Source organism: Apis cerana, linkage group LG16 (genome assembly GCF_029169275.1).
Source record: "Apis cerana isolate GH-2021 linkage group LG16, AcerK_1.0, whole genome shotgun sequence".
Lineage (NCBI taxonomy): Eukaryota > Metazoa > Arthropoda > Insecta > Hymenoptera > Apidae > Apis > Apis cerana.
Genome location: NC_083867.1, coordinates 5,805,001 through 5,829,803, shown reverse-complemented (window position 1 = coordinate 5,829,803; position 24,803 = coordinate 5,805,001). Strand labels below are relative to the sequence as shown.

The 24,803-nt window shown below is 35.0% G+C and overlaps 3 protein-coding genes and 1 long non-coding RNA gene across 7 annotated transcripts in view; 1 reads left to right on the top strand and 3 right to left on the bottom strand.

Moving 5' to 3' along the window:
* Positions 1-1,674: 1,674 nt before the first annotated feature.
* Positions 1,675-3,037, bottom strand: LOC133667519 (uncharacterized). The gene is made up of 2 exons (XR_009833213.1): positions 2,221-3,037; positions 1,675-2,086 (listed from the first exon to the last, which is right to left on the bottom strand). It is a non-coding gene; the product is annotated as an uncharacterized LOC133667519 (long non-coding RNA).
* A 140-nt stretch (positions 3,038-3,177) lies between these two features.
* On the top strand, positions 3,178-19,551 carry LOC107993236 (proteoglycan 4). 3 transcript variants are annotated; one of them, XM_017049565.3, is made up of 11 exons: positions 3,178-3,390; positions 10,519-10,676; positions 11,389-11,518; positions 11,590-11,707; positions 13,796-13,877; positions 15,534-15,582; positions 15,847-15,931; positions 16,030-16,126; positions 16,198-17,159; positions 17,238-17,441; positions 17,610-19,551. In XM_017049565.3, the coding sequence occupies exons 2-11, from the start codon at positions 10,553-10,555 to the stop codon at positions 17,742-17,744; spliced, it is 1,986 nt and encodes a 661-aa protein (XP_016905054.3). In that variant the 5' UTR covers positions 3,178-3,390; positions 10,519-10,552; the 3' UTR covers positions 17,745-19,551. The 3 variants fall into 3 exon arrangements, with proteins under 3 accessions (XP_016905054.3, XP_061942704.1, XP_061942705.1); XM_062086720.1 differs by having other exon boundaries at positions 3,183-3,390; positions 16,186-17,159; XM_062086721.1 differs by lacking the exon at positions 10,519-10,676 and having other exon boundaries at positions 3,223-3,390.
* LOC107993232 (dynein light chain Tctex-type protein 2B-like) lies at positions 18,987-20,375 on the bottom strand. Of its 2 annotated transcripts, XM_017049554.3 has the most exons (4): positions 20,097-20,374; positions 19,618-19,751; positions 19,380-19,513; positions 18,987-19,143 (listed from the first exon to the last, which is right to left on the bottom strand). In XM_017049554.3, the coding sequence occupies exons 1-4, from the start codon at positions 20,261-20,263 to the stop codon at positions 19,096-19,098; spliced, it is 483 nt and encodes a 160-aa protein (XP_016905043.1). In that variant the 5' UTR covers positions 20,264-20,374; the 3' UTR covers positions 18,987-19,095. The 2 variants fall into 2 exon arrangements, with proteins under 2 accessions (XP_016905043.1, XP_016905042.2); XM_017049553.3 differs by having other exon boundaries at positions 18,987-19,513; positions 20,097-20,375.
* A 215-nt stretch (positions 20,376-20,590) lies between these two features.
* LOC107993237 (uncharacterized) overlaps positions 20,591-24,803 on the bottom strand; it is a 5,790-nt gene continuing 1,577 nt past the window's right edge. The window contains exons 3-7 of the mRNA XM_017049566.3: positions 22,700-22,841; positions 22,295-22,606; positions 22,058-22,208; positions 21,513-21,787; positions 20,591-21,376 (exon numbers count right to left, since the gene is read on the bottom strand). Of these exons, the coding sequence (XP_016905055.2) occupies positions 21,164-21,376; positions 21,513-21,787; positions 22,058-22,208; positions 22,295-22,606; positions 22,700-22,841 (1,093 nt within the window). The 3' untranslated portion in view covers positions 20,591-21,163. The remainder of the gene's footprint in view (positions 21,377-21,512; positions 21,788-22,057; positions 22,209-22,294; positions 22,607-22,699; positions 22,842-24,803) is intronic.

The window sequence follows — 24,803 nt, the reverse complement described above, 5'->3', positions numbered from 1 at the left end:
TGTTCAACGTCATCAGCCATATTGCAAGATCTGCACGAATGATGCGACCAGCACGTAAAAATCGAAATGGTCGTGCGTCTGTTTATACGGCGTAGTGACAACCACACATCTTTTTTCCTTTTTTTCTTAGCACTTCGCTACGTACTCTTTTGCCATTGACGTTCCTCTTCTCGAGTGAGAGTTGCTGGTTAACACCGCACGCACACCATCGTCCCAAGCGTGTTAGCACTTGTATCAACAGAACCTTACCAATCGTTTCTTCTTTCCCACCACCATTCGATGCATTCCCCACCTATAGGAGCAACCTTCTGTCGGCGTTTGCCCTCTACCCTTATTGCGAGCCCAGAACAGAGAAAATTACTACCTACGGTTTTGCGCGTGTGCACAATACTGGTTTCGTTGTGTACGTAGTTCCTTGTCTCGTTCACACAAAGAGAATGAGCAGTCACGTAACGCGAAAGACGTGTACCACACAGAAAGGATGAGCTGTCTGGAATAATTGAATTAGAAATTTGAAACCATTCGAAAAGAAATTCGAAAAGAAAGAATTAATTTAGAAATGTATTTGAGACTTGAGAAAAATTATTAGTTAAACTAACATAAAAGTTGTTCTATTATGTATTATTCTTTTTCTTTTTATCGTTAAAGTATTGATTGAAAAAATAGAATAAAAAATTTAGAATTTGTCACAGAAATATCAGAAAATCAAAATAAAAATAAGATTCAATGAAGAAAGTTTTTAAAATACGCGCGTTTGGACCGTCGATACAAAAGTGATCGCCTTTTATTCTCGACTGTCGGTACGAAAGTGATCGCGTTTTATTCTCAACTACCGGTACGTTATTACATATCGAACAATTACTATGTTATTTACAAACGTTAATATATTATATAGCAATAATATATGAAAATTTCTTAACATATTAATAAAATATTAAACGAAAATTATAAATTATATATTAAATATTTAAATATTCTAATATTTTAAAGAAATATTTTCGATACGTCCGTACGGTACAACGGTATCGATCGAAGTGAGGTTTAACGCGGGAGTGCACGCGCGTATGTATAAACAGTCGATATGTATTTATATTCGTTTGATTTCGTATATAATTTAAAATCATATACAAATTTTACGAATTTATTTTTATTTTGTATATATATATATATATAGGAATATTATTAAATATTTCGTGAATATTGATATACATCATCGTTATAATGGACAATTAATTTTCTACAAATGGTAAGTTATCTTTTTAAGATCATAAAACTTTATCTTATCGATAAGATATTTCCATTTAAAGAATATAAAGAAATCTATTCCTTTATGACATTTCTATAATATATAATGTAAATTAAAAAATAAAAACTAAAAATTGAAAAAAATATAAGAAATTTTTAAATTATTTAATTTTTTAAGATTATAGAAATATATAAACGATACATAATATAAATATAACACGATATTGAAACATTTATTTTTATCATAATTTGTAAAATAATACACAAAAATTATGAAATTCAATTTTATCTTGACAAAATATTAGCTTTGAAAAATAATTATATTATAAAATTGAATAAATTGTATAGATTCTATTATAACGAATGAACAGGAATTGCGAGAATGACATCATCAACAGATTCGTTCAGTTTCTGTTTCGTCAGTATAGAATTATTATTCGCGTTCTTTTATTTGCATATTCATTTAAATAATTTTTAAATTCATATCAAGACACAATTGTTCATACTTTAATATATATATATATATTTCTTTACGATTCTTTATATCTATCTATTTCTAATTATAATTTAACAAATAAAATTTATCATAATCATGAAAAATTATTTTATAATAAAGAATTGATTAAATTCATTGTATTATATTACACTACTTTTACATAAAAATTTAATTGTTATAAAATATTTATTATTTTCTTAAACCGTTTGAATGTAAAAGTAATATCGATGCGTTCTTCGTGATACGTTATTACCATAAATAACGATTCTTAAGGTAGAAGTGGATACTAAGGACTGTGGCATCGTGGGCGAAAGAAAAGAAATATGGCACAGACAGGGACGTATTCTATTAAAGAAAATAGATATCTATAGAAACAATTTTTCTATATAATAATTTACTTAAAGTTAATTAAATAATTATAATTTATAATTCTATACACATCTTATAAAATTGATCTTTTAAATTGAATTTTTACTTACCTTACATTGCAATAACAATTTCTCTAACAATTTTTTCAGAACTTTTCACATATAATTCTAATATCTTGCAAACAATAAAATAAATAGATCTAATATTTTATTATTTTATTATAAATTAAAATTAAAGCAAAAAATTTGTAATAAACTATTATCTAAATAAACATTAACATCCTACATCATTTACTCATGATATCATCGTAAGAATCAAGAATACGAATCCATTTCTAATTTGCATAATGGATATACAATTACGAATAAGGAGATAGTAAAATTATATTTCTAATGAATAAAATATTCATTGTTTTTCACGTTAATACGAAGTGCCTTTAGCAGACATTTTACAGAAGCATTAGAATTTGCCCGTCCCTGTACGTAGGAGTAGCTCGACTTCTGCGAACGCACTGACCGGACAAACTACGCTTGCGCATACTTCTCTCGCTCGCACTACGAACGCACACGCGCAAGCGTGCTAGATTTAACACCTAACATACTCCATTTAATCTCAGATAAATGTTATAGATCCGTTATGGACCATTTCTTGGTTGGAGAAATATTTAAAACGATTTATAAGGAAATATACGTGATAAGAGAAAAGTATAATTTTATTCCTATATACTTATTGGACATCTCATATATTCTTCGCATATTATATTTCAAAATTCTTGCACACATTCATATATTAAATTTTTACCACCTATATATTTTTATTCGCATATTTTCACATATCTCGAACGCAGTATAAAATCGTCGGCTTAATTACAAAAGAAGAATTCGTTTCACGATTTCCTTCTTTCTTAAAAAAAAAAAAAAAAGAAAAAAAATCGAATCGTCATGAGTACAGTATCGAGAAAGAAAAAAACATCTTACATAGTCATGTACGCTTCGAAATTGACGCGATCGACGAATCGAGCACCTGACTTGGAGCATCCTGGTGCGCATGCGCAAAAGTTAATCCTGCGCCGCGATGCGCACTCGCGAGTAAAACGCAAAGTAGATCGAGTCAGTATTGGACGGGCACTCCACGGTGTCACGTGTGACGCTTTTTTGATTTGATCGACGATCGATCTCTTCGACGCGCGAAATTTCTCGACGAAAAACGACGTAACGAACAACCGAAAGGTGAAACTACCGGTGCTTTATTACGAATATCGGATTACCCTTTCTCGCGAGGTAAGTTCGATCTTTAATTCACTTATATTCAAAATTATGACACTCGTGATATCGTTCTAAATATTTACGATATTTTAAATCCTGAAAAAAATAAAGCTGATATCGCTTCTGAATTATATTATTATCAACTCGATATTTAATATTAAATCAAATAGCCATATTTTTCGTATCCGTAAAATAATAAATAATCCGCCTTAGACTAATATCGTTTGCATACAATCCCGAATATATTCCGCTTCGCATTGAATTATTCAATCCGCCGATATTTCATACACTTTGTCGGCTCCCCCATCGATCGACGACGCGTTATTAAATGCACAATTGGACCTCGGATTGAAAAGAAAGATCTCGAGAAGAGGAAAATAATCTCCTTCGATCTCCATCCGCGAGTACATCCTCTAAAAAATTTCTTAACGAGAAAATTACTACAAATTTTATTTAAGTTTTATTTCGAAGTCGACAGATGGAGAAGTGTTAACTCAATACGTTTATAAATCGTTTCAAGACAGCGGCAAAACGGCCAATAAATCGAATACCGAAGAAAGTATAATTAAAGGCGCAAACTGGATCGCGTGGTAGCAGTGACGCGTGACTAAATACGATTTGTCAAATACCGATTGTATCGGTACAAGGATCGACAGACCCCCCCCCTCTTCTCCCCCTATTTACATTGAATTACCGTAAATGCAGCCGCCGCCAATACACTACTAGCCGGGATGGCGTGGAGCAATTAATCTCGCCGCGTGGAAAAACTCTCGCCGCCTTTGAGAGGCTGTACAGGCGAACAGTGGCCGTCGTTATAAGCCATGTCTCCGGTTAACGCGTTTCACGTTTACTCGTCTGGAGATCTTTCGAGGCATCGCGAAAGAAAAAAAAAAAAAAAGATTCATCGATCCGAATCCCGTTTTCGCGTATCGTTTCAAACGAGCACGCGCTTATTTTACCAACCAAAATGAATCATAGCGCGAATTTTCCTCGTGACCCTGACCCCGATTGTCATATTTTTCAACGTCCTGTTCGTCGATCAAAAAATTCACTCGTGAAAGTTTTCTACGCTTGTTCCTCTACATGTGTTCAAACACAACATTTTCCTACGTGGAGAGGAAGTGATTATACATGGATACGTTCAAGACGAGCTATTACTAGACTTTTTACTCAGCCTCGAGCTTTTTTTTTTGTTATTCCACCGTTTCATACATGTAAATGTATGATAATAAACTCGAGAAGGATAGATATAATGTACTTATATCATTTGTAATCACGAAAGAAAAATCAGGGATATTTATCCTCGAGCATTTTATTATAATACTCTTTCGTCGGGATTTTGACAAGAAATAATGATTCCAACAATTTACCTCGCCACGATATGCGCTAATCCTTAAAAATTATTATCTATCACGGGTAAAATATATCTAGTGGGCGAGATTTCAAGATCGCTTTCACTTTCGTGATCCAGGTTGAACAGCGATGTCAAAGTAAAAGGAGTTAAATCTTTCAACCGTGCCGCCGGTTAAATAAAATAGGATTTTCCGACCGACAACCGTGTGTATCGGCGAAATTAAGATCCCTTAGGAGGCGTACCATGATATTTCACGATACGATCGTTAATTATTGTGATCGATCCCATGGATGAACGTAACCCAGTGAGCAGGCGTTCGTTCTCTGTAGATGGGCGGAAGGTCAACTCCCACTTTTCCGTCTTCTTCGTGGATCTTTCATCCATGTTAGGCGTGTTTCAAGGATCGTGCGCGCGAGATGGTTTCAGTGACATTCGAGTCGAGAAGCGCAATTAAAAGAGAAGCATCGTTATATCGCCTGACGTTTTCATTCTTGCTCGATTGTTGTCGTAAATTCGCGATTAAAAAATGTTATCTATGAGAAGAGTATGCGTCGTCTCCTCCAGCGTCGAATCAATTTCTCGATGACGATGTAATTTTCGGATAATAAATTTTTTTCTTCGTTGCCCGAGTTGTGACGAGAATTTTAAACGGGAGACGCGTGGAAGTATGGTAATTATTTGTAGATGGTAACCGATCACGGTGAATTCATTTCCATAATTATGTATCTTAATTCGGATTATATATATACATCTATAGTTTCTTTATATTCTTGATAAAAATGATATTTCTCAGGAATATAAATTTCATAATTTCAAACATCAGATCCTATGAATATTACAAAAAGATGAAAATGGATTAATCGGCAAGCGAGTTACGGATCATGTAATTTAATGCATTTTGCGTCAAACGCAACCGTCAACGTCAATATTTATCGATACAAAAGTTGTGCCCCCCCACTCTAATAAAGTAAACAACAGACGAAAAAAAAAACAGAAACGGTATGGATATAAATAATACGTAATCGTTCAATCGTCAGAGAAAAAGAGGACGGCGAGGAACGAAAGCGGGCACAAAAATAGGCGTTACGCCAAAAACAGATTCGTCTACAGTTTATTAAAACTCCCACCTTTGGGCGATGAGCCAAAAAACAAACGTGGATTCGCCGATTTATTTTTCTCATAGTCGCATCCTGAGAAACGAACACGATCATCCGATTTCTTATCGGGTCGAGGAAAATCACAGAACAACGAGATTGACCGAACAGATTCACCTTTCTACGATATTTTTACGTTCCACATCATTTGTATTCAACCGTGTCGCATCGAGAATGTGATGCAATATTCATGCGTTAATGATACAAGCGAAGATATGACCGCAATTAAGAAACGTTTTCATCGGGGACAAAAAAATTGTACGAGAGAAAAAATTGGGAAGAAAGAAAGAAGAAAAAGTAAATTCAATTGAAATAGATATTGTGCTTATATTTATTATTTATTATTAGAAAATTAGGAAAAAAAAGGAAGAAACGAATCTATTTAAAATGTGGGATTAACGATGGAAAATTCTTGAGCAGAAAGATTATGAAAGATTTCGCTACTCTTTCATAAAATTCGTATTATATTTATAGAGTTACACAAAGAACGGATGGATCAGAATGTAGAAGAAAAAAGTGGAAATGGAATGAAACTCCGGGCGCCAGTTGGCTGGACCATTGCCATCGCCCACGTGATGTCAAATGTCGTTAATTTTATACTAGCCGAGCTTTGTTTTCCCTCCCGATTTTATCGGACCGAGATATTCGCAATTCGAAAAAAATATGGATAAAAGAAAATGTTCTACTTTTATAAATTTTTATCTAGGCGACGATTTGTCAGTGTATTTATAAGTATGTTGTACCGACATATGTTCCGTTCGATAATAGCTGTAACATTATAAATTATGCATATTCATTTTCTTCTGTTTTTATATTCGTTTTTCGAATTATAAGCTAAACGAGATACGTATCAGGTTTTTACGCTTACAAATTAATCATTATTCAAGGCAGTTACGGTTAAATTAATATCACAATCAAGAAAAAGGGAGAATTCTGTTTTTAAAAAAATACTCTGTGCATTTTATTTGCAAGCATGATTATTCGCGTGAAAAACAGACAGCAGATAAGTATCACGATTAACATGCGTTGGTAATTTTTCTATCGCGAGTGGTCGATTAGTTACCTTTCACCTCTGAGTGGCAAGCGTTTGCTACCAATGGATCATTTCATTGAGGCGAGTGCTGCATTCTGGCGAAGGCCATCGAAAAGTCCTTGAAATTTCTTAGCCGCATTTCCGTCGAATGTCGACACGAGGGAACACGATGCAAACAAATCATCAACGAAAATGTTTCGACTCGCCCTCGACAGTTTATTACCGAGGCACAGTTAAAACTGAACCAAAAATATCTGATCGTGATCGGTCGTGCAAGATTGCCGGATTGAATCATAGAAAGGAATAGCATAACTCTATTATTAGAGTGATATAAACGATAAGCTGAGAGTATTAACTGTGTTGTTAAATTAATATTCGAGAACTTTATTTATTGTTGTAATCTGTGTGCGATGTGTAATCTTTTCCTTCAATTGGGAAGAGAAGGTTAAAAGGTGGAGGTAAAGAAAGAAGAAGCATCGAAAGAGATTACGTACCGATTCGATCGATTACTATTTTTAAAGGAAAAATAAAAGAATAAAAAAGAAACGCACGTGTAATCGACTTGAATCACTACTCGCGCTGATTATGAGTCGTAGCTGGTTTAAAAGTAACTTATGCCAACGCAGCTTTTAACAATTGTATACGAGTAAAACGGCTAATTTCGTCATTCCCTTTAAATTATTTCCCCGTATTTTCAACGTTTCCAACCCGATGCAGTTTTCTTTCGTTATTATACGAACTATAAATATCAATTATATATTTTAATGAATCGAAGCCGTGACAGAGCCATTAAAAATTTTTATCAAGAATCGATAATAAATTTTTTACGATCTGTTTATGTATTCGTCCGAAGTAATTACTTTGAAATCTTATTTTACAGTGTATATTTATATTTTTTTTTTATAGGTATGAAATAAACATTGAGGTAAAAAATTCAAACACGAGCCTTAAAAACTTTTAACGAAGACTGTACGTTCGCGCGACCGCTATCGCTCCCAGAATCGGATCAACTGCGGTCATCATCGTCATTTTGATTGGTACAAAGACCTTGGACGACAATGCACAATGTCACCATTACCATGACATTGCGTTAACGATCCGCGTTATCGGGGATATCGTACCGCTTACACGCATCGACTCGAACAATCTTTAACCCTTGAATTTGCTTAAAAAAAAAGGAAAGAAAAGAAGCATCGCGTGGTTCAGAAAATTAGAAAATTAGAAGAAACAACGAGGACAGCGTTGAAAAATACGATATCGAAAGATAAGGAAGAACGACGTAAAACGTTAAAGAAACAACGATTCAATCTGATCCGCAGTTCATCGAGTTGAATATGCATCGACGAAATTAATTAAAACGTCCGGGAATTCGTGCACCCGGCTGTGTAATTACACGTGTTTTAAATTAGTATACTCGAGTGAATCTTTATAAAAAGTCGTTTTATATATATATATATATAAAGCGCAATGGTGTTAATATAAGAATAACGATTACGTTTATCAAAATAATAAGGAATTTATTTATTTGGAATTTTGCGGATGCAAGTATAGTCTTTTTTTTTTCTTTTTTTTTCTTACTGATATGACTCATCAATTTAAAAGAAGCGGTGAAGAAGTTAGCCAAGATAGAATAAACATAGAGAATTAATATAAATTGTGCGATTCCAACGAGTCTTAACGATAAAGTCTTGCGATGATTTAAAAATCTGTCGTGATAACATTCATTAGACGGTAAAGGAGCGTATTAGAAATTCGCAATAAAATAGATTTTCTGACAATTCATTTCTAACAATTTCGATTTAGAAAATTAAAAAAAAATAATAAAATTATTTACATTCAATTTCCTCCCCCTCTCCTCCACAGATTTGGAAAAAATTCGTCTCTATATTCGAGAAACAAAACAAAAATCGTGCGATAAAATTGGCGAGAAACAATTTGGAAAGAATAACATTGAAAAATTCTTTTCCGCGTGAATCATAACGTAAATCGTGATTGGAGAGAAATTTTACCCTCGAATTATCCCGAGGATTCATTAGAAGAATACGAATTCTAGAAACCGTCCGAGTTTGCGTTTCAAGGTTTCAGTGGCGATCATATGAGCGAGTCTCCTCCTCGATTCTTGGAAGACCTCCTTGGCCCCTTTGCCCCATTCGCATTGATGTCTCCGCCGGAATAAAACAACCGGCCGCCGTTTGGCGTTTCCCGTGGAAATACTTTCTACACTCTGACACGCTCCGAATCAGTAATTCTAAATATATCTCGTTCGAACGGGATTCTATTTGAACGTAAGAATAAAAAAAAACTAAAAATAAATCAAATTACTATCGTATTTACTTATCAAGAATTCCAAAATATTGTATTTCACGATAAACGTTTGCCTGAAATAAGAGTCGAAATAATTCTTTTCGTATAATTGCCCCTAATTCAAACGGAATAACCAGCAAGATTTGCGAAATTACCCTACTAATATTGATAAAATCCTCGACGCTCTATTTCGTCACCAAAGAGAGGGAAGAAGGTGAACCGATTCGCATAAATCAATTCGCCACCCAAACGTCAGCCAAGTCCAATCAAAGGCAAATCTCCGGGGACCGGCCCACGCTGTGGCCGATTATACCCCTCTCTTAATACACCTCTTGCAAAACTAGTTTTCAAGAAACATCGCGTTCAATCGTGCAACACAAGTAGCAAGCAAGTAAACGCGTACACTTGGTCGATCGAGCCGGTCCAAGATAATCCTCGCACGCGAGTTTCCACCGCACGTTGTGGAACGTAACAGAGGCGCAACGCATAAACGCGCCCACTTGATTCGAAATGCCACCGGCCCGCTGCGAGCTCGGTTTAAACACGGGCCTTCTGAACCGGGTTCAGGTGTTCTCCGCGAAAGTTTCCAGCGGCGCGCGCGGATCCAGTCCCCCCACTCCGTCTCCTCGAATCTCCTGCCATATTTATAAACGTTCAGCGTCTATAAATAGATGCACTGTTCCGTTCGACACGCGGAGGGGTAGAAGGAATAACAAGGATAATCCGCGGAATTTCTCTCGCGGGAAGAAGCTGGAAGAGAAGGGCTTCGGGTATCGAAATCGATTATCGAAACGATGATCGAGGCTTGCGCAAGCTAGATTCGAGGATCCGACGAGAGACTTATTTTCGTATCGCGTCACGTATCACGTATTTAATCGACCTGACGATGATGATTCGTTGGAAATCGTAATCTTGGGGGGAGGTGATCGATTGCCTAAGCGTTCTAGGAAATCGACTACTTGGTTAATTAAACCCTTACGAGCCGATGATAGGATTATCGTGATTGGATCGGATTGGGTCGAGGGTGAAATGGAATATTAAAATTTTTGGAACGATTGGAAAATTGGAAAAGTAAATAGAAGGAATCTCGAAATTTGAAAAATGTAGGAGATTCATTTAAAAGTCTGTTCTAATAATAAACTTTCGACGAAAGAATTGCAGAGACTCGTTTATTGTAGACTGATTTAATCGGAAAGATAACCGTTAGCTTGTAAAAATTCGGGAAATTCGGGCTTTGATATTTTTAAACGGAGACAACGGTTCTGATTTACTTTTTTCCTGTTTAAATCGTCCTCCAGACCTCGTGAGGCAGGGAATTTGAAGAAGAGCGCAATGTCAGCCGCGGTGAGGGAGAGAACGACAACGCACACCAGCAGAAAGATCGTGAGTCATGGTGGCCCTATATCTGGCCAGAGCCAGTCGACAACCACGGCCAACAGCCTCGAAAACAACTTAGGTAAATCTTTAAATGTGCCACCAGAGGTGTAATCCTATCCACCTGGCTCGTTCTTTTTCGACCAATGTGTCATACGTGTGATTTGATGAGTTGATTAGATTCGTACTCGAAACTCGATCGTCATTTGAACGAGATTGCTCGATCTAATTCTGACTTTCTGCGCTATCGCTAGAAGAATGATTGATTTCGTTCCTGGAACGAAATTATATCGAAAATATTTGTCGGGAATATAAACAATTAACAATTTTAAATTACGTCATTATATATAAGCTTTCTTGCCAGTCGTATTAATTAAATCATTAATTATATTTAACGTACGTATAAAATAAATCACATCGTATATTTTGTTTCGGAACCACTGATCATACTTTGTATTTTGTTTTCTCAATTTTTCATATAATTTTTATATAATTACTGAAATGATATCAACGACGAAAATAACTTTATTCGTTCGAGAGTCAAAGAAATCGCACAACTATAAATATCTTTTTTCATTATATATAAATCAAATTAGTCATCCATTTGATCAAATTTGTCGAGAATATACGACGTATACGTATATGTATTCGATATAATAATTTTTTTGCTCGTGATAAGATACGCGTTATTTATTTCATAATTTTGTTATTTTCTATTATCGAAAAACTACGCGTTTACAAGGGCATCGTTATCTTCAATACAAAAAATTACGCGAACTGTTTAATGATTTCAGACGCTCTCCTCGAAGATTTGCAAACAAGTGTCTCAAGAAGTGCCACCCCTAGTCGCGGTGGCAGGGCACTTTCGCCTCAAGTGGAGTATCGAGTAGCTGCGAATCCTACTAAGATTGTTTCCGAAGGCAGGTGGGTAGACTTCAATTTTTTAGATTAAAAAAAAAAAAAAGAATAAATAAATAAATTCTTTAATGGGTTAGACCTATTTCACCGACTCGAACGATGACAACCACCACGGAAAAATACGTGAGCACCGGGCCGAGTGGTGCACCAAGCGGTATTCCCGGTTTGGATTTCATCGACTCAGAATTACAGAATGTGAGTTAACTAAATTGTATTTACTTCGAATTTACGAAACGGAAAGCTAAACGAAAATTCGAACCTTAAAGTCGAAGCTTTGCAATCTACGCGATCGCTAGAGTTCCCTAGGGCTACTAGGGGTCACTAGGGGACACTTTTTCTTCGACAAATTCCTTTAACAAAAAAGCGAATTACTAAAACGATTGGAATCCAAAGCAAAATTGCCTTATGCAATATTCATTCGAGCTAATTCCAATTGTAACGCGATGAATGAAAAAAAAGAGCGGTGCTCGATGCAATATTGGTTTCGAATTTTAAAAGAACTTTTTTACATTGAATCTATAACGAGTGTTTCGATTGGATTTTAGTCGAGCGAAACGCGTCGCTAATGTATATTTAACGGAGAAAACCAGTTCGAAAATGACTAGACGGATATGCAAGCACCATAATTTTAGTTTTTGCCTTTTCACGTTCTTTTGTTGACGGTTCCAATTATATGTCAAAGAGATTGCATCGCACGAGATCGGCCTCGAGGTACTTGGCATCTGTATTTATTTAATATATTAGAATTGTTTCAAACAGTAAGATCAGCCTTACGCTAAAGTAAAGCCTCGTAATCTTGACGCGCAATCACCGCAAAATTTGATCCGAAAGTTCAACTGAAACAACTCGACCAAATGTGCAATCTTATTTTAAATTATAGCGTACACTTCGAAACGTAGAGTTAAATCATCTCGTCTAACTTATGGATCGAGAAAATTATGTTCAATATGCAAGATTACGTTACGTAACAAGAATAGTTTTTGTTATTTTTTTTGTACAAACTTTAATTTAAAATCAGAAAATATACAATATATTAAACAAAAGTTTCTTTCGCTTAAAATTTCAAATTATTTTCATAAAAAGAAAGAAAGAAAGAAAGAAAATATATATAGAATATCACTTCAATGGCGATTCACGATATAACAAAAAAAAAAAAAATAACCTTTGCTATTTAAATTCGCTTTAACGTTTAATATCAGATCCATCGAGCAGAGTTTTTCTTATGAAAATTTCCATTATTTTCGCGAGAAAAAAAAAATAAAAGAAAAAAGAATTTATGAATTCCACAATGGCCATGCGATCACCGGATAACATCGGAGAAATAAGACGATTCGTTTCATACGGAATGCGGTGTCATAAATCTGACGTCTTACGAGATACGTACATTAGAAGATCATGCAAAGATGCAAGATTGCTGTTACGCGTTACAGGGGCGTAATTGCGACCAGTTTCCCGGCTAGTCGTAACATTCAATGAAAATGTAGATTAGTTCTCCGCGCGTGCAATTTATCGCGCGCATCTCGCGGGGATAAACAACCGCGGGGCCCTTAAGGGGGCCCCCACCGCGCGAGGACACCGCCTATTCCAATTTGCATACGAAATAACACGGCTCGGCCACGAAAATCGAAATCTGTGACGAGTTACGTTCGGCGTTGGTTCCACGTTCTACGTTTTTTAATTGGATATCGGGGACCGACCTCGGGGAAAACTCGAACGTTCCGCGTTTACGCGTGTATCGACAGACTTTACGCAATTTTTTTCCCCCGACATCCCATGGATTTTTATGCAAATACGCGATCACGAGAGGTAATTGTCATTTCGAGGCAATTAAATTTTCGTCTTTTTGTCTTCCTTTTGTTTTTCCCTTCTCGCGAGATTTTTGGTCGATCGAGTCGAAACGTTTCAAAAGAATTTGCACGGAGATAAAAAAGATTGTCGGCCGAGCAAGGCAAATATCTATATCTTTATTGCTGCACAGGAACAAATGTAAAATAACTCGTGGATTCGAATGTGTAATTATTGAGGGAAGGAGGGAGGGGAGGAGGGGGAAGAAAGTTTGATGTGTCTTCTACGACGATTAAAAGGAAAAAATGTACAATGGAGATGGATACGTAAAGATATGTTGCAATAAAAAGTGTAGAAACAAAAGTATAATACGAATACGATTGTCTCGCGTAGTAAAACGCGACGACGAACATTTCTATAAATTAAAAAAAAAAAAAAAAAAGAAAAAAGAAAAAAAGAAAAAATTTACAATATACGATGGGACAATCTCTGTTTCAGGTGCAACCCGGACAAAGTAAAACGATCGCTTACAAACAAGTGTCGTATCAATATAACAAAACTCTGGACGGGAAACCAATTGGTAAGAGCGGATATCTCATTTATCTTCTTTGAATGGACCAAGCGCATTTCCCCCTCGCCCCAAATCTTTCCTTCAAACGGATCGCCTCGATCTTCGATTCCAAATACGGAAGAATTCCAATTTCAGATAGATATTGAAACGACGCGCCTTCGAATCTCGTTCGAAACGAAGCCGGAAACCGGAAGGCGGAAGATTTCGAGATGAAAAAAAAAAAGAGGGAAAGAAAGAAAGAAAAGAGAGAGAAACGCGGTAGTTTGGATGAAAAGCTTTTTGCCGGATATGCACAGCTACGAACCCTCGGGCGTGTTCGCGAGGAATCGCGCGCAAGCGCTGGCGCGTTTTAAACGGATGGTGGAAGGAAGGGGGCTCTGGCCACTCTCGTGTCGCTCCTTTTAAGGCGTGGAACGGCCTTGCAGGTATACGGTTAATTAACAATGAGAACGGGAAAACGAGGGAGTAAGTTCGTAAGTTCGTTGCCGCGGGGACACTCGAAGGGAGTACCCCTCGCCTCGCGCCACCTCCTTCTCATCAATCGAGTCCCATTTAACCGCGGTTCTCGGTATACTAGGAATAAAATTAAATGTAAAATGGGATTAAATGCCCACCCCTAACGAAAGGAATGAAGGAGACGAAGGAATCGATGGAATAGTTATCGTTCGATTTAAATAACGTTCCAGAATAATCTTCCCTCGTCTCTTTATTCCATCTTCTACTACGAGTTATAGATATCGAGATTCTGGAAAGAGAGAGAGGCAAAGAAAGCCAAATAAAACACACGGAGGATGCGAATTTTGATATCTCGACCTTGATATCTTTAGAATCAGAAAGAAAAAATCGAGGAATATATATCCATACATAAATAACATCGTACGTAACATCGGAGAAAAATTTAATAGACAATAAGAATGGAATTATCCCGTGTAAAAAATCTGTGTAAAAATTACAAGAGCTTATAGAGCTTATAATAAAAATGTTATTAACCGTCGTTTAACGACGAATGTTATATCCACACGGTTCGATTAAACGAAACGAGCGTACAATTAAGGTAACGACGGAGCAAAGTTGGCGCATAAATTCGAGAGACGAATTTAACGCAAATACGAAAGGAAACGCGAAACGCTCATTCACCGTGAAACATTACGTCTAATAATGTATGCATTACGCGAAAGGGGGACGCGGCGTTGTTAGGTGTCGCAATTTCTGAAATTCTACGAGGTTCCGGTAAACCGTGGTCGCAGGTAACACGACAACGCCATTATACGCGCGGAGAAGATTTCCGCGCTGGTCGCCTCTCTATATGGAAGCGACGTCGCGACCAGAGTGTGTGTGTTCTTTGCGGTAACACACGATACACAACCATATCCATATTAGGGTTGCGTGTAACAGAAGGTTGACCCGATTTCTCCGTCCCTCCGCCAAGCTACGGAGAGAAGAGGAAAGAGAAAAAGAGAAAAAGAATGGAAATCCCGATCGGATCGAAAAATCGGTGACATTGAGGCGCAAGGATGCCCATTGTCATTGGGTTACTGGGTGATGGTCGTTCGTTCGAGAGCTCGCTTTCAATTCTCTCAACTCTTTGAATCAGAAAATTGGAGGGGGGAAAATGTAATGAGGATAATCTTTGAAAATTAATCAAATTTCCTTTTCACATTTCAGATTCATGGACGGTTGACAATGCGTTAACGAACACCAGCGCGGCTATGATGTAAGTGCTATTCTTTCTCAAAGCGAACGAAAATACTAAAATTAGTATTTATCGTTGCCAAAATCAAAATTATACGCGTATCTTTTATTAAACTTCAGAGGAACCAAACCCGTCGAAATCAAGATAATATTTCGATTTCGCTGCTCCCTTTTCTCCTTTATTTTTTTCACGATCGTGAAATTGTGCATTTAAATATTATGTTACCGGCAACATCGTTTGTTTCACATCGTGATATACATCGTGTAACGTTACAACACTTTGCAGCGATGATATTCGAGAAAGGACCTACGAAGAAAGCACAATGCAACGTGGCATAGAACCGGTTGGCAAATCGGTGAACAGAGAACTAGTGAGTACTTTGTCTCCCGCGATAATTTTTATCGCGTTAAAAAATTACGCACGATATACGAATTAAAAAATATAAAAAAAAGGATGGCCGCGTTTCAGGTGTACAATGACAGTTCTACGTCTCGTTCGAAGCAAACTTCCCCTCTCCCGGCTGCTCAAAGGGACGTAAAATATATCCACGCAGAATCTTCGAGCGGTAAGCGAATTGAATAATTTTCAAAAGAATTTATTCCACGAATCGATAATGAAAAAAAGAACGTTACCCAGGTTACCAAACAGAACCGGTGCAACAAAATACTGTGACGACCGTGCACAAGACGACTGCCGCCCAAGAATACGGAAACGTGGAGTACATCCCAGTTCCATCGCCGACGCCAGCGGTACCCATCAACCTGGCACCGGGTCCAAACACGAAAGTGACGACCACCATCAAGACGTACACGTACGAGTTACCAGGGCCACCTGAAACCTATCTACCAGGTGGCAACGTGCCAGGAACCGTGGTGTTGCCAGGCGATCAAACCATCACGTACACGATACCGAAAGGAACCACCTCGACCGCGGACAAAACGATCACCTATCAAACCGTGACCGAGAACGTGCCGTCTAAAAGCCCGGCGAGATACAGTAGCCCGCCGCCACCTGTAACGGATGTCACCAAGAAATCCACCACGATTCACCAAGAGTCGAAATTCTATCGGGAGGAACATCACGGTGGAAGGCCGAGTCATCCGACGACCACGTCCTATCACCCTGGCTCGCCACCACCCATAGAGAACAAAACGACCATCACGAGAAACGAGAAGTATTATCAAGTGGATGGTACGTACCCGAATGGATATCCGGCCGGCGATCACCCGGGAACCACGGTGATTTACCAGAACCAACCGCCGAATGTAAGCGAGACCCACACAACTATAAATCGAGTCGAGGAACATTATCCTAGCCGGCCACCGTCCAGCGGACGACACCCGACACCTGATAAACCGGGAACACCGGTTAATTATTATACATCGCCACCACAATCTAGCGCCCAGCCGCAATCCACCACTATATATAAATTATCGAACACGACCACAACGATACCACCGAACAAGAACCCCGAAGACCACGAGGTTTTGTTACCTAAACCGTTCCCGGTCGAGGATGTTCGAGCCAAGCCTGTTAACAACGTGCAGACCCCTCCCAAAAAGTTGGAAGACCTCATGGCGTCGTTTTCCGACACGGAGGTAGAGACGATTCTTTCTAACATTTACCGCGATCTGTCCTGCAAATTGTTTTTCTTCTAATTTCATTTTTTCTTTTAGCGCGAGGTACTGGAAGACATCGAAAAAAGGGAAAAGGAACAACAGAAAGACTCGCCGGCAGTGAAAAAGGAAGTCGACTTTGTGCCCCACACACCGCCGAAAGTGAAAAGTAAAAATGTCGCGGGGCCTCCGGTTTATTATCCTCCAGGAGCTGCAGAGTTCACTAAAAAAGAAGAATGTAACGCGGCTATGTCGCAGGCTGGTGTAAGTATATTTTCAAGAATAATATTCTCTTGTTATTACGATGTAAAGTATATTCTACGATGAAATATTCTGACGATGAATAATTCTGGTTCCAATTTTTAAGGATATTTTCATGTTGCGCGTGTAATGAATTAATACGATGAAAATAATAAAAATATATTATTATAGGGAGGATGGGCAAAAGCTAAGGGAAAATACGAATACGAAGCGTCTTCAAAAAGCAAAACGAAATCGAGTAGCGGCAAAGCAGTCGTACCCGTTTGCCTACCACTTTGCTGTGCCTTGCCATGTGTAATTATGTAACTTATTTTAATATTAATATTAATACGTTTCAAATGATCGAGCAATCTATTAGTCATAAACGATCGCGCGTCAGAATTGATCAGTCTTCCGTCATATGTGCAGAAAAAAAAATTTTAACATAAAAAAAAAAAAAAAAAAGAAGAAATAATCTTAAGAAATTACGAAATAATTAGTAAAATTTCAAATATTTTTTTGATTTCTCGTTTGTCAACAATTATGTATGTGTATATATATATATATATATATCGATAATTACATCGATAAATAAATACATATTTAAAACTTGATATAATTTTAATTTGAAAGAGTAATAATTAAAAGAAATTAAATGTAGTATCATATTTTATTTTATTTTTAATATCTTTTTTTAATTATTACTATCTTCATATTAAATAATTTTTGCAAACAGTAAAGTTATATTTTTATTTTAATTTTTCATAAAACAAAAAATTAAAATAAATTATACGAACGATATTTTGCTTTCATCCTATTGTATATATATTATATAATTGGATTTTATTTAGTGTAAAATCGTATCCTCATTTATTGCGTTCGTAGGAATAAAAAAAACTTATTTATTTTTTCATTCACTTTATTATAAAAATACTCTTATATATACTTCTTATATAAATTCTATGTTTCATATTTTTTATATAATACATAATATTTATATACAAAAATGCCTTGTTATGAACTAAACATTTTACACTTTTATTAAGATTTCATGAGATCAAAAATAGTTTTAATGAATTTTCCCAAAAATTGAAGATATCAAAATAAAGAAAATGCAATAATAAACTCCTACATACTTTTTATATTACTATACTTATATTATTGTAGAATTTTAAACAAAAATTATAATAGAGTTTATAAGACTTTTAGAACTTTGAAAATTTATTAAGGCACGAGATATGTTTTTCATAATTTAGAATAATTTAAATATTTATATTTAAATATAAGTAAAAATCATAATTATATGTCAAAGTGCCTTCAACCGTGTTTAAAAAACTTCTATAATTATGAAATAATACCGTGAATTATGGTGCTATAATAATTTTAGTAAATAAAGACATGTAAATATAATGCACTTTCATAAAAAAAAAATGAATATGTGCATTATAAAATACATGAATATAAATATTTTTAAATATATGTAAAAATTGCCAATTAAAAGTGCCATTAATAATTCTATAAAATATGTGTTAATAAATAATAGTAGCTTCTACTTTAATGAAACGTCTATTCCATTAAATCAATAATATATTTATTCTTCCACCATTCGTATCATTTTAAAATCCTACAATCATAATAAATATTTCTGGCATCATACTTGAAAATATGTAAACATTTTTTAATAATAATATACAGCGTACACAGTAGCCACACAGAATATTGTATCCTGAAAAAATGTTATTATATTTGTATCTTATACTTATCTAATTATTTTTAAGACATTTATTCTTAAATATTTTAAATCTTTTTCATTGATAACAAAATACTAAATATTGTATCCTTAACAGTGTTTATTCTTATTTGAAAATGTATCTATCTATCTATCTATCTATAATTATATTTCTAACCAAATATTGTAATTGTACAATCATTTAAAAAATGAAAATTAATTATCACCCTTACATTTAAGAAACTATCATATGCATATGTATCTGCTTCTGCATCCCAAATACACCTTGTTCCCATTTTTACACCAGCACCATATTGTTGACCCAAAACCACATTTACGATATATTTATAACGATTAAAATTTAATTCTAAAAGTATATAATAAATTATTCGATATCTAAAATTATTTGACTTGTATTTATTACTATATTTAACTATTATTTGATGAAATCCTAAACCAAGAAGACTTCACCTTTAATTTTTTCTCTAATTATATCTGCTATATCTTTAGTCCATTGAATAGCATCTTGAGCATTATAAGTTTTTTCAGAAAGCTGATCGAATAATACGGTATGTATAACTTCTTTAGCACTCATAGGCTTAAATCTATATCGAAAATATTTGTTTGATTTCACATCATAAACTAATCAAGATATACTTTGTTAAGATATACTTTATGATTCTAACCATTAAATATCAATCATTAATTATCAATTGTATTGTTAAATTCAATATAAATAAAATATAATTAAAATAATACATGGAGTAATAAATAATAAAATATATAGAATATATATAGAATAAAAAATCATTGATTATGAAAAAACATTAAAAGTAATTAAACAAACTTAATTCATGTAATTAAAAACATGGTATCAAAATTGTTAAAAATTTCTTAATCAATCAAAATAAAATACGAAAATAAAGAATATATATAATTAATGAGAGTACTTCTCGTGTAAATGCGGACGTATTTGATAAACTGGTGCTGGTGCATCATCGAGTATTTCAACATTGAGAAGCGTCTTTTCAACTTTCTCTTCTTCCGGAACATAATGATTTTCCTGTGCTGTTCCTTCTTCTGATGTAACAGAATTTTTGCTTTGAATATTTTCCATTTATTCTAACAATCTTGGAATTTATTTGTAAAAATAAAATATTTTTCACTCTACACTTAGGTTATGCGACCAATCACTTCAAATGTCACCACTAAATGAGCAGAAGCGCGCGCTTTTCTCATTTGTTGCAAATTGGCGCGAAATTCAAACGAAATTTAAAATACTAAATTTAATATTTGTTTCGCTCATTATTTCTAAAATAATTTTCGATAATTTAAATTTATTAACAAAGACTATTATCTATATTTTACTTACTAACTCTATATTTAATAAAATAATATTTTAATTTTTAATTTTATAAATGTATAAAATATAGAAACAACAATCTAAATTTGCAATCAGAATAATTTTATTTATATCATAGTAATTTTATCCGTTATGTTTTACGTTCATACAGGTATTTATCTCGTTTGTAAAAATATATATATATTTTTTTTAATAGTTTGTACAATGTACCTCATTTTTAATCGATATAAGAAACAATACAACTGACGCGTTCTTTATGCACATACAGGTGCAATTTTCGCAATCGCGTTAAAACGTATCTTATAAATGATACTTAAATGCATCAAACGCATTTCTATACCCATAAGCATTACTTAATGCATTCGATTTCGTAATATGTATTCATTCTCGTCTCGACACGCGCTTCACACCGTAAAGAATGCGAAACTTTAAAAGAATTTGCGCGTTCGAAGTTTCTAGCGTCCTACGAATTGTTTTGCGTCGACAATGTATACACTAACATTTCTGGCCCGACAAATAAAGACGCTGACGTGATTTTGCTTTTTAATTGAAGAAAAAGAGCAAGCAGTATCACTGAGAATGCGAAGCAATTGCGAACTTTGATTCAGTTCAAAATAATCATTATCTGAAATATCTGGTCCTCGCGTTTAAGCCTTAACAAGGTTTACAGTAACAAGCTACGAAATTTTCATCGTCGATTATGCGATATTGGTAATTCTTGTAAGTGGTGAAATCGTTCTCGCGCATTTCGTTCGAGTGATCGTAGATCTTTTTGATTACTGGACGGAAGCTTGGAATTTTAGCAGCCGCGGCTATTTCATCATAGTACGCCCATTGTCGTTCCTTTAGCTTGACGATGTGCCTTAGCTGCAAAACACAGAAGCATTAGTCCTCTTCTTCTTCTTCTTTTCTTTTTTCTTTCAAATAAATTATCACATTTTAATTAACTGATTATGGTCATACAATCAATAAATATTAAATATTATACGCATTAAATGTATACCGGAATTCCACGATCAAGCAGAGCTTTCTTCTCCATCTCGTACTCTTCGTACATTTGTTTGGTTGAAGGCAGTTTGATCTGACCTTCCAAAATACCTAAAATATACTGAGCTTGCAGATGGAACATGGGAAATGGAATTACTATTCCGGGCAATCCCATCACGAATAAATTCGGATAATCCATGTGTATCAGATGTTTGTAAATCGGCTCGACGTGGTTGTCGTCCGTACGCATCTCAACTTTAGTCGACATAAAGGGATACGTAAATTTATAACCTGAAAACATTAATATTTTCATCGAAGTTGCAGTATTGAAAATTCGAACGAGAAGGTCAGGGTCCTACCGAGGGACAAAATTTGGAGTGTGATAATTCGTAGAATGGAAAAAAAAAAAAAAAAGTAAGGCGTAATGTTCGATTTATCGTAGATTTTTTTGTTCAATTCAGGCCTGAAGAGAATTCGACAGGGCCCTGACATCATTCGTTTAATGTATAATTTGGGATACCTCGATCATTTATATGTACGAAGGAGATCAAGTCTTTTTACCGGTGCAATATATGAAGTTGTCTACTTCAGCAGTGGAACCATCGCGGAAGATGAATATGTTTCCTTGAATCGATTGGATTCCAGGCCTCTCCTCTACGACGTTCGACATTTGCGAACCAACACTTTCAGGTAGATTGTGGCTCAAATATATCTGCATGTGTGTGTTCATTTTATTCTTGTGAACAAAATTCGAAACGTATAATTTCTTTGGAGACAAGATACGTAAATAACGTTTACCTTTTCGGCGTATTGGGAGATTTCCATCGCGATATCGATACCAGACCAAGATGCACCCAGAATGCAAACTTTCTTCCTAGCAAACATTTCCGGCACTCTGTACTGATGGCTGTGTATGGATTCTCCAGGAAAACTTTCGATGCCTGGGATGTGTGGAATGTGTCCTACGGTGTAATGACCGTTGCACACGACAACGGCGTCGAACGTTCTAGTCGTTTCCACCTTAGTTTCTAAATCCTGATATGTGATCATCCAGATCGTCTGGCCATTTCGCAAAGTTTCTGGCTCTACGTGTTTCACCAGTGTGTTTAACTGGAAATAAAATTGATGAAATATCAATCGAGATCACTTAGTTGACAGAGATTTATCCGAGATTGTTAATTTTTTTCTTTTTTTTGAAATTACCTTAATATGCGGATATAAATTAAAATGTTTCGCATAATCCCAAAGATACTCTCGAATTATGCTGTGATGAACAAATGACGATCCTTCGTCCTCCTTCATTGGAAAATCGGGTATCTGCATTATTTCTCTTGGAAGATTCGTCCTGTAATGGGTATATTTCATTAACAAAATTACTCTTAAATGAATGGAGATTAAACGATTATATATTAATATTTATAAAAATACGTAATTGTGATATATCAATTATTATTTTAATTTATATTATATACCGATTACGTTATCGTACTCGATAAGAGCAACATGCACAACACATTATTTATGAGAGAATGATGCTTCCTTTTACATAATGATGTTAGCCTTAATATTAAAACGTTAAAACGTATAAACACATAAATCATTGTGAATGCTTATATGAACTATAACTTTCATACGACATAAAGCTATACTATATTCTATATGCTATATTATAATAAATTCTGAAATAATCCTCCTATTCATTAATTCTCAATTATTGAGCGCGATTCCTTCTGTTTATTGTGATCAGAAGAATATATTTGATGAAAGGATTTGTGTCAATAATGATCGATAAATAAAATGTTATCACCGAGGGAAGATCATTATATCATTTTCTAAATTCACAAAATCACCATTCTACCATCGTAGAATACGAGTATGATCGTTCCGTAATATCATCAAGGTCTTTCGTACGTTTCATAATATTTATTGCTAACCGATATATATAAATATTATCATACATTTTATGAAATATCTGCCGTTGAAAACCGCTATTTCTTCTTCTTTTTCTTTTCTTTTTTTTTTTTATAGAAGAACGTTGATACGTACCCACAGTGACTTGGATGCAATTTGAACAATATCAATCGATTTATTTAGACACAAGCATCGAAATTATTATTATTGTTATTATTATTATTTTTTTTTACCGAAACAATTTGCTAAACCGATTGTTTTATTGTGTTAAGAAGCGTATCTCATGTCAGCAAAGTTTATCTCTGGATAAAACGCAATTATTCCCATTACCGTATATACACGGCATAGAAATAGAAATGAAATGAAAACCATTGATCATATATTATTCCTTGCCGATTCGAATGATTCATTATTATGAAAGCTATTTACTGCCTTTATATTCAATTACGTAACTATATTATACGTTATTAATTATTCTTCAGCAGTTAGAAATATTTCACTGCGTCTATTCAAGTCTTGGATCCAATTTAGATTCCCATATTGGCTTTCCATTACGGCAAAATTCATTAAGAAAATAACTGGGTCGTCTAGGGAGGGAAATTTCATTTCATCATAAGTTGTTTGAATAGAAATAGATCAAACAGGGAAACACCCTTTTGTTTGCTCCAAAAAAAAAAAGAAAAAATTTATTATCCGTCTGCGCGATCATTTTTCCACACGAAGGTTATTAAGTTGTTACGTGTTTGCACACATTTAATTATATCTTCTCGGCGTGAAAAATACGTATGCGGGTACTTTCAAATGTTGCCCGCAAAGTGAAAGCTTGCCGCGTACGAAGATTTTTCCTCGATTCACGTGAACGTAAACATTACTGGTTTCCCCTAATTATTACCGTGAATAATTTTTTCCTTGCCGAAAATGTCATGCCGTGCCGATTTCGATATTGAAATGGCCAAAGGCGGCAGTATGTCTGTTGGTTGCAGCAATATCGAGAATGATAGTGTCTACGTAGTGATGCATATGAATCACTGAATCACTGTCCCGATCACTGTGTACGCGGTGTATGCGTAAATACAATCTTTTAACGTGAGCTCGAAATGATGAATGATCGTTCCGAATAACAGGAGTGAATGCGGTTCGATCAGGTTTCTAAGATTTTCACTTCATTCGTGTTTACACATTACGTGCGTACACACTTTCGTTATTAAAATTATTTTCGATTCTTCTCGATTCAATTTGATTTCTTGTTACGAAGATACTCATTTAAATGAAGAATAATAATTTTTTTTTGTCGTACTTGTCGGAGTGTATCGTTAATTGTGATATTTAATTAATAAGTGTATCAAAAGTGTTAGCTAATCGATTTAAAATTTATTTTTTTCAATTAAAATGTTTT

Bases quoted from the DNA above. Each gene is read 5' to 3' on its own strand.
- LOC107993232 (XM_017049553.3), bottom strand. From the start codon at position 20,263: ATGGAAAATATTCAAAGCAAAAATTCTGTTACATCAGAAGAAGGAACA. The intron at 19,752-20,096 runs GTACTCTCATTA...TTTTCGATATAG, and splicing joins CGTCCGCATTTACACGAGAA to ATTTAAGCCTATGAGTGCTA. The intron at 19,514-19,617 runs GTGAAGTCTTCT...ATATACTTTTAG, and splicing joins AATTAGAGAAAAAATTAAAG to AATTAAATTTTAATCGTTAT.
- LOC107993236 (XM_062086720.1), top strand. From the start codon at position 10,553: ATGTCAGCCGCGGTGAGGGAGAGAACGACAACGCACACCAGCAGAAAG. The intron at 13,878-15,533 runs GTAAGAGCGGAT...TTCACATTTCAG, and splicing joins TCTGGACGGGAAACCAATTG to ATTCATGGACGGTTGACAAT. The intron at 17,160-17,237 runs GTAGAGACGATT...TTTTTCTTTTAG, and splicing joins CGTCGTTTTCCGACACGGAG to CGCGAGGTACTGGAAGACAT.